This window comes from Anthonomus grandis, chromosome 10 (genome assembly GCF_022605725.1).
Source record: "Anthonomus grandis grandis chromosome 10, icAntGran1.3, whole genome shotgun sequence".
NCBI classification, from domain to species: domain Eukaryota; kingdom Metazoa; phylum Arthropoda; class Insecta; order Coleoptera; family Curculionidae; genus Anthonomus; species Anthonomus grandis.
The window spans coordinates 29308661-29325008 of NC_065555.1; the positions used below are offsets into that span (position 1 = coordinate 29308661).

General features: G+C 34.2%; 1 protein-coding gene across 2 annotated transcripts in view; it reads right to left on the reverse strand.

Annotated features, from left to right (window-relative positions):
- LOC126740856 (intermembrane lipid transfer protein Vps13D) overlaps window positions 1-16348 on the reverse strand; it is a 261585-nt gene that overhangs the window by 231274 nt on the left and 13963 nt on the right. For both annotated transcript variants that reach the window (XM_050447025.1, XM_050447023.1), the window contains exons 3-6: window positions 14631-14821; window positions 14392-14571; window positions 11261-11509; window positions 6990-7163 (exon numbers count right to left, since the gene is read on the reverse strand). In XM_050447025.1, coding sequence (XP_050302982.1) covers window positions 6990-7163; window positions 11261-11509; window positions 14392-14571; window positions 14631-14821 — 794 coding nt within the window. The remainder of the gene's footprint in view (window positions 1-6989; window positions 7164-11260; window positions 11510-14391; window positions 14572-14630; window positions 14822-16348) is intronic.

Genomic DNA, 16348 nt, shown 5'->3' on the forward strand with positions numbered 1-16348 from the left:
AATGTTCGCACGTGGTATTGTTGTGGTAACAAGTTTCCCTGTTTTTTGGTTGTTAGAGCAGTTTTTGGGACCATGGGTGGTAAGATTTGCTTTTATATTAGAAATAAAATATCTAGGATGATATTTATGTTATCGCTAGAATGCAATTTTGAGGAAAAGGTATTAGTTTTATAGAAAATATATGTGTGCTCAGGGCGGTGACACCAGTCTCTTAGGCAAATAGTTTTCTCAAAATTTCATGAGTATTTTTTTAACGGTTTAACAAGCTTATAAATCTCAACTCCAATGACCTGTATGATTATTTGGAAGAAATTCCTTGTGACAACATTAGCGAGTTAGGAGATGTTAGTAAAGATGAGATTGAAGGGGACGCAGAAATAGTAGGCCCAAAGGCAGCGGCGTCGCCAGCAATTGATTTGTTTGACATAGAAAATATGCCTATTATATTTGGAAATGATACTTTGTCCCAAGACGCTGATACTGATTTAGCCGAATGGAGCAGTGAGGATGAGCTACCTTTGTCACTAATACGAGCCCAGGAAATTCGCAAAAAAACTATAGGGACTAACTCCAACTCACACTGTATTCGAAATTTTAAAGAATTTGGAGAAGAAATAGGACCAAACATTCCCACCGATATAGAAACTCCTACCGACATGTTTTTGCATATATTCCCTGAGCATCTGTTAGACCACATAGCTTTTCAAACTAACTTATATGCCTTGCAAAGAAACGGAGGTAATAGTCATGCATTTACGCCTACTAATGTAAAGGAAATAAAGGGTTTTATTGCAATAAATTTGATAATGGGCATAAAAAAGCTACCCAGCTAAAAGGATTACTGGTCCTCACGATTGGAAATGAGAGATCCATTCATAAGTTTAATAATGTCAAGAGACAGGTTTTCATGGATGTTAGCAACCTGCACCTAAACGACAACTCTGTACAGCCTGGCCGTGATCACCAAAACTTTGATAAGCTTTGCAAATTACGGCCTTTGTTAGATGTATTATCTGATACATATAAAAATGCTTTGAAACCAAGTCAACATCAAGCTATTGATGAGTCGATGATCCGATTCAAAGGACGAAGCTCCCTAAAACAGTATATGCCAAAGAAACCAGTAAAACGTGGCTATAAAGTTTGGATTCGTTCCGAAAATTCAGGATACGTGTGTCAATTTCAGATTTACACTGGTAAAATAGGTCAAATGACCGAAAAGTCTCTTGGTGGTAGAGTTGTTAGAGACCTTATGAGAGACAGTTGGAAAAGGGTACGAAATATATTTTGACAATTATTTTAATTCGGTCGATCTGCAAAAACAACTGCAAACTGAGTTGATTTACGCTTGCGGTACCGTCAGAAAAGATCGAAAGAATCTACCAACAGATCTACTAGATGACAAGCAGTTAACAAGGGGTGAATTCGATTGGAGAGTTAGCACTGATGGGTTGACATTTTGGAAATGGATGGATAATAGGCCAGTCCATTTTTTAACTAATTATCTGGATCCATGCAAAAATCAATGGGTTTCCCGCAAAAAAAAAGATGGTTCCGCCGAAGATGTTACTTGTCCTGAACTACTAAAGAAATATAATACGCATATGGGATAGGTGGATAAGACGGACATGCTAAAAACTCTTTATGAGGTTGACCGAAAGTCGAAATAGTGGTGGCATAGAACGGATTCCAATGCGCGACTTTCGCTAAAACTTTTTCGACTTTCAGTGGGCCTAGGACTTGTGGGAGCTGAACAAGGTTTACCGAAGAGAGGTCGGCCATCAGCAACGGTGAATCATTTCAAACGTACTGTACCATACGAAATTCGGTACGACTCTTGTTCCCACATGCCTCTATATGGCAAGCCTGGAAGATGTGCTTTTTGTAGTACCAAGGCGGAACCTCACAAATCAAGATGGCATTGTACAAGGTAGCTGTTGATATTACATTGATAAATAAATAAACATAGTTAATTATTGTTATTTTTTTAGGTGTGATGTTGCCCTGTGCCTTTGAGGCAGCAGGGCAACATCATTCTGATATTCTGATGATTCTTCTCATCATTCAGATAAGAAAAACTGTTTCCGTCAATATCATACCAAATAAATTTTTTATAATTAATGTATTTTTCTAGCAACAAAAAATTAGTTTTTGCCATTTTTTTTTGTTTATCTGCCTAGTGTCCTTACAGTGAGCATACCTCATTGTAACTAACTCATATGCAAAAAAAAAAGATTTAATATTAAAAACATATTAAATAATCGATTTACGGTGGTTACAAACTAACTGGTTTTTTATGAAAATTAATTATAAAAAATCTTGAATTTCCTTATTGCATTTGTTATCCAAGCGGTTTTTTCAAGGTAATTATTCTATTTTTTGGCTTTTGGAAAGAAACATAAATGATTTCGTTCCAAAATGATTCTCATTTTGGAACGAAATGTCTGTAAACATTATTCAAAATAGGCCAAACAAAACTGTATCTAGCCTCTTCCAAGGTGAATAAGGTTATATTAAAATCACAATCTACTACTATCACTATATTTTTTAAACAACTTTACACAACCACCACAATAATATTTTCACTATTAGAATATAAAATGAAGTAAAAGTTATTCATTAGTAATTTGAAACTTATAATAGTTAATAGACACATTAATCAAGACAAAAAATATTGTGGCAAAATGAATACACTAACCAAAGCATCAGGAGCTGTATATTTTTTATTGATTTTTATGTGGGAGTGATTAAATTGGGTTGAACTGTTATATTGGATGTAGTTGAATGTTGAAACATTGTTAGAGGACTAATGTTTAGAATAGGTTAAAGGAAAAGTTCTATCCATCTCCTTTGAAAGTTATCGTCGTTTATATTTTTTAACATCTAACAACTCAATAATTTTTTACCAAAAAACTTTCGTTTGTAGAGGTTTACAACCATCTCAAATCCGTATATATTATATATTATAAAAAAAAGTTTCATTTAAACCCTTTGGGAGCGTTTTTCATTCGACTTTTTAAAATAACAGCGGACGCGGACTATAAATAGGTTGCTATCAAACGTCATATGATGTGTTCTCGATTTGGTTACTAGATATCGACCGTAGACTAATTTCACACACAAATTATTTTTGCGGCGTTACTAGTTCGAATAAGCAACAAATTTGCAGGTTATGACAATAGTCCTATTAACAAATTTTTATTGACATTTTCGTAAAGAGCTTAATATTGATATCAAATACTCCATATATCGTCTTTTATAATATTGTAAGAATACCTATAACGATAAAACCTAACTCGCCTGGGAAAGGAATAATTTGAATATCCTGTTGACCAATATATATAAATCACTTCAAAGTTCTTTAACATTTTTCAGCAAAAATTAAGTTTTTCATTTTATTATTAATTAAAAAAACGCACTGAAATCATTCAAAACATCCTTTAAATACTAATACTATAATATGAAAGGTACACCATCCAAACGTAAACTATGACCGCAATTGCCAAATATCATTATTGAGAGAATATTTCCGGGCGAAATTTACAGCCTTGCCGTTCTGTGAGGAAATTTGGTGATTTAAAGAATTCGAATTAAAAATATTAATTATTATTATTGATTAGTGTAAATATAATACAAACTAGTTTTGGTTATTCAACGAATTTCACTCTTTCTTTTGCTTTATAATAAAGAATATAATTCAGTTTCTGCTAATTACAATCGGCTGTTGATAATTATAGGGGAGTCTGCATTCAGAATGAAATACCTAAACTGTTTGACTCCCTTGTTGCTAAAAAACTGTACAGTGATTGTCGTGGTATACTTAATAGTGAGCAACATGGTTTCATAAAAAATAGATCTACCAATACAAATCTTTTAATGTACATACATTTTATTTTAAGCAATATGGAGCAAGGGTGTCAAGTCGACTCTGTTTATACTGACTTTTCCAAGGTCTTTGATAGAGTGGACTATAATTTCTTGGTTGCAAAGTTAAGGGCCTTGGGAATTAGCGGTAGGGTAGCTGATTGGTTAAATAGTTTTCTAACTGATAGAATGCAGAGAGTCAAATATGGTAGTTCGGTGCCTAGACCTATAATTGTTTCATCAGGGGTACCTCAAGGGTCACACTGCGGTCCCCTTCTGTTCAATTTGTTCCTATTAGATTGACCTCAAAATATAAAAAATAGCTCGGTACTAATGTTTGCAGATGATGTAAAGATATTTCGGCCTATTAGAACAATGACTGATGTTAAGCTTCTTCAGGAAGACATTGATAGTTTTTATGGCTGGTGTCAAGCAAATCATATGGACCTTAACGTAAAAAAATGGTATCAAATATCATTTTCAAGAGTAAAAAGTCCTATTTCTTACAATTATTTCATCAACCATACTAACTTAAAGGTTACCGATGAAATGAAGGATCTTGGTGTTGTATTGGACAGCAAATTATCATTTGATATTCATATATCTGGTATTATCTCTCGGGCTCATAGAATGTTATGTTTCATCATACGGTCTAGTAAGGACTTTTCAATTTTGACGATAAAGAAACTATATTGCTCGCTAGTTAGAAATGTTCTGGAGTATTGCTCACCTATCTGGAACCCTTGTTATGTAACACATGTAACTGCAATTGAGCGAGTGCAGAATAAGTTTCTTCGTTATATTGGTTACAGGTGTGGTTATATCAGAGATGATTATTCTTATAGTGAATTAAGATCGCTACTTAATATTGATACTTTGGAAGAGAGGAGACTAAATCTTGAAATTCGTTTACTTCACAAGATTATTAATGGTATAATTGATTGTCCAGATCTTTTAAATCTAGTATGTCTGAATGTACCTATAAGAAGGAATCGGCATACTAATGTTTTTTATGTTCCTTACCATTCTACAAATTATGGCAAAAATAACCCTATTACAAGAATGTTAAATAATGCAAACTCTATGCAACAATCTGTAGATTTTTTTTGGAACTTCAGAGGCAAGATTTAGAGGATCTTTAAGGCATATATTGTGATATATACTTTCATTTTTTTTTGTATAGCAATGTATATCTATACTGTATTTAGTAATTAGTTCTATTTATTGTAAAATGGTAAGTCCGTAAATAAATAAATAAACAATAATTTATTATGTCACTTTTATTTTCTTCTGTTAAAATTGCGTTATCACTGGCAACATGGAATACTAAGCATGTTTATCAACAAAATATCCCCTATGCCCCCTGTGTAGATTTGGCGCTCAATCCAAAACAGCCAATGTTTATTCTAGTGTATTCAATGGTATAACGTATTTTAAAATATATTTATATTAATGGCAGAGCCAATTTACAAGAATAAAATAAAAAAGGAACAGACATATACATAATAATAAATAGCAAATATACAGAATTTAATAAACAATCAATAATATGGAATTGAACAGAATTATAGCGAAACCAAAAAATCACAAAATAACAAAAACGTAAAATCTAACCTTACTAACAATTTCACTCTTTTAGTCTGTCAAGTTTTAATTTAAATGAATGAACAGAGTTATCTATGAAGTAATATTTTATGAAATATGAGTAAATTCGAACGAGTCCTCTTCTCTTAAAACTACTGATATTATTATGAAAATGTAAATACGTTAATTATTCTGGGTAATTCTGCAGTTTAGCGGCTTTTGTTAAAACTAACGAAAAATGGTCGGGTTTTTTGCAAAATGGGTAGATTTCGACATATATTTTTCACTAAGAGTGGCGGAAAGCCAAATTTTATCACGAAGAGGGTGTTATCACGCACTAAATCACTCACTATGGGACATGAATAGAATAACGTCATTAGAATAACCCTGTATTCGATTAGTTTTGACAACAAATAGGTTACAACTAAGGTGAGGTTAGGGGTGGTGTTGCCAGTTCTGTCGTCTACTGCGTTTTGTCACTCTGAAGCTTCAGCCTTGTCCCCAGTGTTGCTGACTCATGAGTGCCTTCTCTAAAACGGCGAATTCACTCTATATTTTTTAGTCACGTGAAATGTTAGATATTATGCGTAAAATAAATTCACAAAAACTGTTACCTTTAAAATTTACCTTTTCTTGTAACTAAATCTGTTATTTCCGTGCAACAAACATACCGAAGACACCCATAATGTATTATTATTTTGGTAATTTTTAGATTTTGGTCCGAATTAAAAATAATGTTATCGTATAGTGAGTGATTTAGTGCGTGATGACACCCTCTTCGTGATAAAATTTGGCTTTCCGCCACTCTTAGTGAAAAATATATATCGAAATCTACCCACTTTGCAAAAAACCCGACCATTTTTCGTTAGTTTTAACAAAAGCCGCTAAACTGCAGAATTACCTTATTCTCCTAGTTTTTGTACTACTTTATTAGTATTCTGAACTGTTAAAGTTGATTCGTAGGGTTTATTTAGGGTTCTACTTACGTTTGGTTTATTATTTTTAGCGATAGTGTTTAGTTTTTAAGTAATTCATCTTGTTCGAGAGCCTCATTTTGGCCCCAATTTAGGTTATTTAGGTTATATTATTGTAAGTCCCTGTAGTTTTAATTTTCTAGAATTTGAATACTTGCTTGCTTTGACTGTCTTCTCCTAAAATTATTGGTCTCTTTCAACAAAAACAATGAAGATAATTTTACATCGGGTTTTAAAAAGGACGCGCTTCGTGACAATTCATTCAGTTTTAATTGTTTAGTCAGTTTTTACCTTGGAAACAATTAAACGACAGTCAAGGCGAGTTAGGTTAGTGTTTCTTTTTGACATTGACAATAAAAGTTCCCGAATTTCGTTACAATATTAAATATATCTATTATCATATTTTTTTAATACGATTTTCAAATTCTCGGAGCTAAAATACACGGATTAGCAATCATGAATTTCTTGAAAAATGCGGGAAAAATTAAAAAATATTCCGCTTTTCCTGTATACATAAATAACGTCTATAATAACTCTATAAAAAATGTAATAAAATTCTTGACTTACATCGACGAGTTTTAGAGGGACCTCTTCTAATAATAAATCACAGATAATTCTAGGAGTAGAGCTGGAACGAAGGGGTTGCGTGCTCTTGTTTCTCTTCAAGTGCGCCTGCGCACTTACTGATGGTATTATGTAGTCTCTTATTTTGTTTTTCGATTTGCTGGTTGACATTAGGTCCTGCAAGAATATATAGATAAATCATATATTAGTATTAGATGGTATGCATTTTTAATCGGTAATTCAAACAGAATATAGACACAATAACATTTAACTATTTTTTTTTTTTTTTTTTTTTTTTTTTAATAGATAGAGTGATAGATATTTGTGGGCATTTATCTTGAATTGCTGTAGGTTGTATGCGTCGGGAAATATGTGAGGTGGAAGCCCGTTCCACAAAGAAGATGTTCTCCAGATGAATGAGTCCCGATACAGCGACGTCCTTGGGGTAGGCAGGTGGACTCGATGTTGATGAGCCGCAACTGCTAGAATAAACAGAGAGCAGCCACCTTTCTCCTGTGCTCCAGACTATCCAGATTCTTTGTCAGTTCTGGTTTGTCGATAAGACGAATAGCTCTCTTCTGTATAGAATCTAGCAGCTTTAAACTATGCTTGGGTGCAGAGCTCCAGACATGCGAGCAATACTCGATGGAAGGGCGTATTTGAGCCTTATAAAGAGTCAGCAGCTGTTCTGGCGTATACAGTTTTTTCGTTTTGAAAAGCACTCCGAGTTTTTTGGAAGCCGCCCTGGCAACCTCGGCAACGTGGTCATGCCAGGACACACTGTTGGTGACCTCGACCCCTACAAGATGTATAGATGATTTCATTTGCAATGTTTTCCCTGCCATAACCAGCTCCGGGCCACCAAGGTTAGTCTTCATCGTAAATACTGCAGCCTGCGTTTTTTTAGCGTTAAAATTCACCAAATTGTTACCGCCCCACTCCAAGAATGCTCTAATATCGTTGTTGGTTAAAGCTACTTGTTGCTGCCTAAGATTCTGAGAACTTGCGGCTGTCGTTGGCTTGGCGGACTTAAATGTGGAAATAAGAGTGCTATCGTCCGCAAAGCTGTAGATTGGATTGACAGTGGTTCCTAGCAAATCGTTGATATACATCAAGAAAAGGGTGGGGGATAGAATGCATCCTTGAGGGACTCCAGCGTTAATGTTAAATTGGTCGGAGAGGTATCCATCGACGGCTACTTGGATTGTTCGTTGTTCAAGAAAACTTTTGATCCAATTTAATAATGAGTTTTGTATGCCGATTGAGGAGAGCTTGCTTAGTAGTCCCTCATGCCACACTCTGTCAAATGCCTTGGAAATGTCAAGAGCGACTGAGCGGGACTCGCCGTGCTTCTCCATGGCCTCCGTTCACAAGTGTGTGATGTAGGCCAGAAGATCGCCGGTGGATATAAGCTTTCGGAAGCCGTATTGATGATCGCTGATTAGTCCAGATGATTCCAGATATCTTAACAGTTGTTGGTTGACTGCTTTCTCCATAATCTTCGATATTACTGGAACTAGTGCAATCGGGCGGTAATTGGAGGCCATCGTCTTCTTACCCCTTTTGGGTACAGCTTGCACTCGAGCAGTTTTCCAGCTTGTTGGAAATTGGCCCTGCTTATACGATACCGTGAACAGTCTACATAAGGCAGGAGTTAAATCGTCTGCACAACTTTTTAGTATTAGGGCTGGAATTCCATCGGGTCCAGAAGCTTTGTTGGTGTCTACGCTTTTAAGAATTTTATTTATAATTCGTTGGGGAAACGAAATTTCTCCCATCGATGAATTCACCCTTGGCAAATATGGCGGTGTTTTGCCTTGAGTAGAATTGGACGTGAAGAGTTTACCCAGTAAGTTGGCTTTTTCCCTTGCTGTTACCGCGATAGAACCATCATCTGCTGTTAGGGGTGGCAAGGCCGACTTAGCAGATCCTTGACTAATGGCTTTCGATACCGACCAGAATGATCTTGTTCCATTTGGGCAGCATTTGTTTAGCAGTTTGTTTTTGATCCTGTTGTTGTGACTCTCTTTGCATTCATCAATAATTCGCTTGCAGCTATTTCTGGAGGCTAAAAAGTTCCTCCGATTTTCGATGGAAGGATGTTGACGCCATTTGCGATATGCTGCGTTTTTAGTGTTTACTGCCTTTTTGCAATTCAGGTTGAACCATTGCTTGATGTTTGATCCGCATTTTGTAGAAAAAGAGATATAAGCTTCCATTCCTGGCAAGATCGTCTCTGTAATTTGGTTTGCACATTCTGAGATGTTATTGGTTCTAAAGCAGACTTCTTTCCGAGGGAATGAGCGATAAAATTCCCGAAGATAATTCCACTCTGCTGATTTATAGTGCCATACCTTCCGCGGCATCGGAGGATCTTGCGTTTTAACCTCCAACTGGCAAGAGACTGTTATCAATTTGTGGTCCGATGTTCCTAGGGGGGCTGATGTACTGATACAGTGTACGAGTCAGGGTCTGAAGCCAAGACCAGATCTAGGAGACTCGCGAACTCGCCGTCTCGATCGGGGATTCTGGTAGGTTCCTCCACAAGCTGCGTAAACCCGCATATGGTGGCAAATAGCTCAGCTTCTCGTCCTTCACCGTCGTTCTTGTTGCAGAAGCGCAGCCAGTTGATATTGTGAACGTTAAAATCACCCATGACGATGATTTCTGCGCTTGGGTAGTCAATTTGCAGATGGTTAATGCAATCAACCAGGTTCAAAAAGAGCCGTCTATATTGGGTGTCGCTTGGTGGTCTGTAGATAAAGCAGATAAATTTCGTGGCACCACTGGCTATTATTTTGAAACACATGACGTCGAAGTCCGCAGGTTTAAGCGTTTTCTCCCGCTGGCAACTCAAATCGTTCTTGACAAATACTGCCAATCCAAAGTTTAGTCGAAATCGGGTGTGTAGATCGTATCCAGGATAAATGAGGTGAACATTTGTTGTTGAAGGTTTCACCTTTGTTTCTGCCAATACCAGAATGTGAGACTTATTTGATTGCACGTGTTGGTGTACTGCATTAATATTGGTGTTTAGTCCTCTGATGTTGCAAAAATTGATTTTTAGACTTTTTGATCCGCCTGATGGACCCCCCGACCAGCCTCCGCCCGGAGATCCGAATGGGACGCGAGTTTACCTCCGGAAAGTTTTGGTCGTGAGGGCGCCATCATGCATTTATTTTTCTTCTCCATTTCCCCTTTGGAAACCGGACACATCGACATGGCGGCGAAACGTGAGTTCCATGGAACCACTTCACGCCGCCCAAGTCCTATGTGGTGGTATTGAACCGGGCGATGCAAGTGGACAACATCTACCACCAAAGGGGTTGCTCTTTTAGTCGACTTTTACGACAGGCAGAGCGTACCGGAGGGCTATTCTACCCCGGCCCTCCCCGGGGGAAATAAATACTTGAAAGCACTGACCCGGTATAATAATAATAACAATAATAATATAAGTTCTTTATTGCAAATCTCATATTATAGTACATGAAATGAAATGACGCCAAGAAGACATGCTGCTACTAACTATTTTAAATCTATACCAATATCTTTCAAACAATATGGGTCTAATTTGCTAATAATTTCTTTAATTCGCGAATGATTGCTTTTTGTATGAGAAAATATGTCAAAATATTCTGATTTTTACAGAAACTTGTTTTTATTTCAGAAACCGAACTACTTAGATATAGGAACCTGATACCTCGTTAGAAAGGGATTTCAATTTCCGTGTAGAATATGTTATAAGATACAGGGTGTTTCATTTGAAAAAATAAATTTTTCACAATTTTTGTATCTAGCGGTAAAATCACTAACTTTGAGCAACCCTGTATAATGTAAAACAAATTTTTATAGTGAAGACTAATGCGCAATACTTCCGTAAATTACGCTCATATTTTCATTTTTTTGTGCGTTCCAGTGCCGTCGAAACCCACTAAAAATAGGTATAAGAAACACCTTATACTAAAACAATCATACAGCGATAGCGGATCAGAAAATAAAATAATATACAGGGTATTCCATTTAAAATAACAAAGTTGCTAACACTTTTGCATCGCTAAAAATATTTTTAATCGTTAGATCACTAGCTAAAACCCATGATGCCAAACTTTCAAAAAACATCTATTTTCCGTTCTCTGTAAACGTCTAAGGTACCATCAATCACCCTGTATAAGGAAAAGGAAGTCACTTTGAGAATAATGGATGAATATGTCCAATTATTTATCTATATACACTTTTAATTTAAAGTAATTATTATTTAGTCAAATTATACTTACTGCTAATTGCGACACCCCCAAACCAACATAGCTTTCTTCCGGATTGATTTTCATCCAATAAAGAGCAAACTCTTCCAGTTCCAATAATTTAAAGGAATGTGTCCCTTGACTGGATTGCGTCTGCCCTGGCGTCCAATTACTATCGCAGCTCTGTGCTGTGAGAGAATCAATAGTAATGCCAAAAGCCACAGTCTGTCCCGGGACACTGAACGAGTCTTCATAGCGTATGTGCACATTTTTTATTTTGAGCTACAAAATATGCCAATATTATGATTTTATATTCAAGTGTGAGTTGAGTGTAGTAGTGCAGCTTTTTACTGCAGAAAAGAGTTGGGTCATGGTAGCACTATGATTCTAGTAAATAACAATATTTTAAAGACATTCAATATAACTTCTTTTAAGATGTTTTATTAATATTACTGATGGTAAATTTAAATTTACTGTGGTTTATGTAAAAGCTTTTAACTTTTATATTATATATATTTATCGTCCTCCCAGATGTAATATTCGGGAGTTTCTTATACTCTCTGAAATATGTTTGACACTATTTCTAGAAGGAGCAGAGTTAATCGTTTGTGGTGAGCTTAATATTGATTATCTATGAGACTCGCATGAATCTGATGGCCGAAAAAATCTGCTGACTTCTTTTAATCCACAAATGGTTATTGAACAACCGACAAGAATCACATCATGCTCCTAAACATTAATTGATTACAACTGTTTAAATTTGGTCTTTGAGGTAAATTTTGTTGTCCAAATTATTCCTTCTGGATTGTCTGATCACGAATCAATTCTTAAGAAAAAAAATTTAAATACGGCAGAGTCTACTGCGATGCGAATTTTAGACGCTTTAGAAATTTATGCAATAATACTCATTGAACGGTGGTGTATTGTTCTATTGTTCCTTTTAACCACTTTAGTGACTTTGTTTTGAGTATTTTCAATAAGATTTTTCCCATGAAAAAGATAAAAATAAAGCCTAAGAAACCATAGATTACACATGATCTTAAAACATCATCAACTAATTTAAGATTTCTATACATTTTAAGAAAATATACCTCCAATTCCTGGTTTCTTACATAATTTAATACATACAGAAGGATCTATAGGAAAACAATACGAAATGCCAAGCAACTTTATTATAAAAATAGAGTCCATAAAGCACGCAATAAAGTAAAGGAAAACTGGAATATTATTAATGAACTAAGGGGAAATTCCTGAAAGTCAGGTGATTTTCCAATTAATGCAGATAATCTTAATCAGTTCTACTGCTCAGTAGCAACAAGACTCAAAAATCAAATAGATCCTCTATCTATTTGATAATATCTCTATACAACAATCAAAAAACTGTTAAACGAAATAAAAAAAACATCTGGGATTGACGGACTATCCATCGAGTTTTGCAGAGTTTACCTGATCAAGTTGTGAGCTCAATCGTACACGCTATAAATGTGATGCAACGTTTCCAAGTAATCTTAAGGTTTCCCTTGTGACGCCTCTCTTTAAAGGAGCCGAACCAAATAACCCCATAAATTATAAAGTGATTTCACTTTAGCCCTGCCTGTCTAAGGTTATTGAAAAACCGGTCAAAGTAAGAATGGTAGCTTTCCTAACTAAAAACAACATATTAAGTGAATGTCAATTTGGTTTTCGAGAGCGCACTAGCTTGAATGATACAATGTTTTCATTCCTGGAGAAATTATACTTGAGTTTAAATGATGGTCAGTTTGCTGCAGCGGTATTTTGTGACTCCTCTAAAGCCTTTGACTATGTCAAATATGGAATACTGCTCGGTAAGCTTTCTAGATATGGGTTTAGGAGAGTGGTAGACACACAGAAAACAGCCTGTTAGGTCAAATGACTGTCTGAACTTTGTGTGGTGAGCCATGGAGTTCCTCAGGATTCGGTTCTCGTTCCTATTTTATTGCTATTGTATATAAATAACCTGGCGTCTTTCCAGATAAGAGGATTCTTCACTATTTTTGCAGAAGGAGCCACCATCATTTGAGCATACAATAATAAAAACACTTAACAAAAACAATTTCTAAAGATTTATTAATGGTTAAACAGTGGTGTGATGCTAATCTATTGTCTTTAAATATAGATAAGACTAAATACTTAAGTTTTAAGTTTGTATGTTCAGACCAGTTAATGATTTACAACAAAGAATAAGAAGTGAATAATTTCAAAAGATTTCTTGGAATTCTTATTGAAACTGACGTGTTGTGACCATATATCAGAATTGAGGCAAAAACTGGCTAGAGGATGTTATGCTGCTAGTGGTTTCAAATAAACTGGAATATGAAAAATCGGTCTATTTTTCTTTGATTAAAACTCACCTACTGTATGGAATAACATTTTGGGGTAGTCACGGGCTCTTTAATTGGGTTTGTTTTGCAAAAAAAGAGCCATTATACATATATGTGACCTAAATCTTCACAGGACTCAATAGGGGTCTACTTTTTAAAGATATTTACCTTATGTTGCTTGTTTATTGCTGAGTGCTGAGTTACTTGCCTAATATATAAAAAAATAAACTGTATCTTAAAAATAATGGCTTCTCAAAACATTATAATACCAGACAAAACTACAATATTCCAATGCCCATCCCGAAAAGTGTATAAAATAAAATACAATAATAATATAAAAGCCTCTAAATGTCCTTCTCGCTTTAAAAAGTCCTTAAAGGAACTTCTTACTTAAAAGCAAGTATGTTTATAACCTAACAGAGTTTTTTTAAAGATAATTGGGACTGAGCCAATAGGATATAATTAATTTATAGGAAAAATGTAAAGGTTACAATTTGTGATGTTACTCTAATAAAACTTTTACTTGTTTCATTAATTTTAAATTAATTTTTGTGTTATTATTGTGTATACTAGTATGCTGAACCCACTATTGTGTATTTTTTTAAAATTATATGTTAGTAATATATCAATTTATATTCTTATTTTATATTATAAGATGCTTTATCAACAAATACCATGTATTTATGATAATAAAGCATGTTTTGAATTTGAATTAAAATTTTACAGTTATTTCAAGATATAAATTTTTTAGTACTAAGAAAATTAAATGACTTAAAAATACTTTAAGTGATAACGTGATTAATGATGAACAATAAATCTTACCTGAATATTCTCCAAAATTTCGCTTACAAACCCCGTACTATAACTATACCAAGAAAAATAACTAGAAGCATAATAATTACTGTCTTTCAAATCTTTTTCCATTCGCCATTTCGCTTCTAAATTATCTAGGGCTGTTATTTTTACGTCATGCTGTATTGATTGCTCACTGTCATGGTCCCACTGAAATTATTTAATTATTACCAGTTAAAATGCATTAATTTGAAATATGACTTATATACCTCTTCTAAAGGCAAAAGACTAGCAACAACATACAGTTGCTCAAAAGATATGACCCAAGGAGCTGATCGAATTTGCCTAACTGGAATCTGTAACTTTACTTTCCCAATAAAGCCAGATCTTATCCTAATTGGTAGGCCTAGTTGGCTTAAAGCGTCTGTTTTCAAAGGTACATTTTCCAGCTCAACTTGACCTAAAAATATTCTTATACTGATTTCCTCATCATTTGCATAATAGTATAGTGTATGTATAAATTGCACATTGCTTTAAGATTCATGCTGCGAATTATAGTATTTTGGTAGTTAGTTTTAATCATGTAATGTCACTATTGTTTTATATAATAAACATCAAAACTGTCTAAGAACATTTCTCCTTGTGTGTGAAAAGGAGATTTTTTTCTTTTAGAGTGCCTGGCTTATTTTCATTTTATTGATAACACGGAACAATACTATTATCTGTAAATAATATAAGGAAAACAATGGTACAGCAGCTAATTGATAATCTGCCAATAATATAATTGCCAGTAAATGCCAATTATATTTTAAAATTTAACAAATATAAACAGACTCTTATAACGAGCAAATGACAAAACGAGTTGACTAAAGCATGTGTTGTTAGATAAATTGATATTCAGGCTTATTAATATTACCTAATGTTTTACTTTCATTCTGCAGAACGTCCTCTGTAGAATGAAAGTGAAAGTCAATATTGAAAATTACTTTGTAAAGAATATTAAACCTTATAAGACCTAAAAAAATGAAACTAGCACGAAATATATTACGACGTTAACATAGAGTCATAATTTTATATGGGTTCAATAAGCACAATATCTCAAGAATTTATGTTGGATCCTTTCTAAGGTATAAATATGAGTTTGGCAATATATAGATTAAACCTCAGTAAAATATTCCAACATAATCTTACTAGGCAGCAATAAACCCTTTTTGTTGAATAAAGTGAATAGATTCTTATAATAGGTCCCGGAAATTTTGAAACTGTAACTTTATATGTAGGTTCAATATGTTGAATGAATTGAGAGCTTAAATTATTAATAGCTATATAGGAAATTGGTTGGCCTCGTCAGTAAAACTAATAACACAACATTTTTTTTTACATTTAACTAAAAACAAATTTCTTTGCATCAACCATTAATTTAAGAGGGCTCTTAGGACCATGTTAGCTGACTGTCGTTTTTACTCATTGACAGAGTTCTTTAACTGTAGATTTATTGACTAAATTAAGTTAAATTTGTTTCCTTTCATATCTTTGTAATTTTATACTATTTTTATCAGCATTGTAGTTTTTTTATTGACAATTCTTATACATTGTTATGATGTCGATGGAAATAAATGATTTGATTTGATTGGGCTTTTGCTATTTTATTTAAAAGGTAATTTCTGTGTAAAGAGCAGCAATAAGAGTTTTGGAATGGATCTTAATCCATTAACAAATAATCTTTCTCAAAATGTAAATTTTTCAGTAATTTTGGTTCAAAATATGTTTAGTAAGATTTGTTGCTTGTCTAATAGATATATATTTAGTTCCTGAACACTGTAATTCTCAATATTTTCACGGTCTCCAGACTTAAAAAAAGGTACAGTGTAACTATGTTTCCACAATGATGGAAATACTACAGTATCCAAGGATTTTTTAAAAATTATAAAAAGACGATAAAATACACTGCATACCATTTTTATCAGAAAATAATTGGGCACACCAT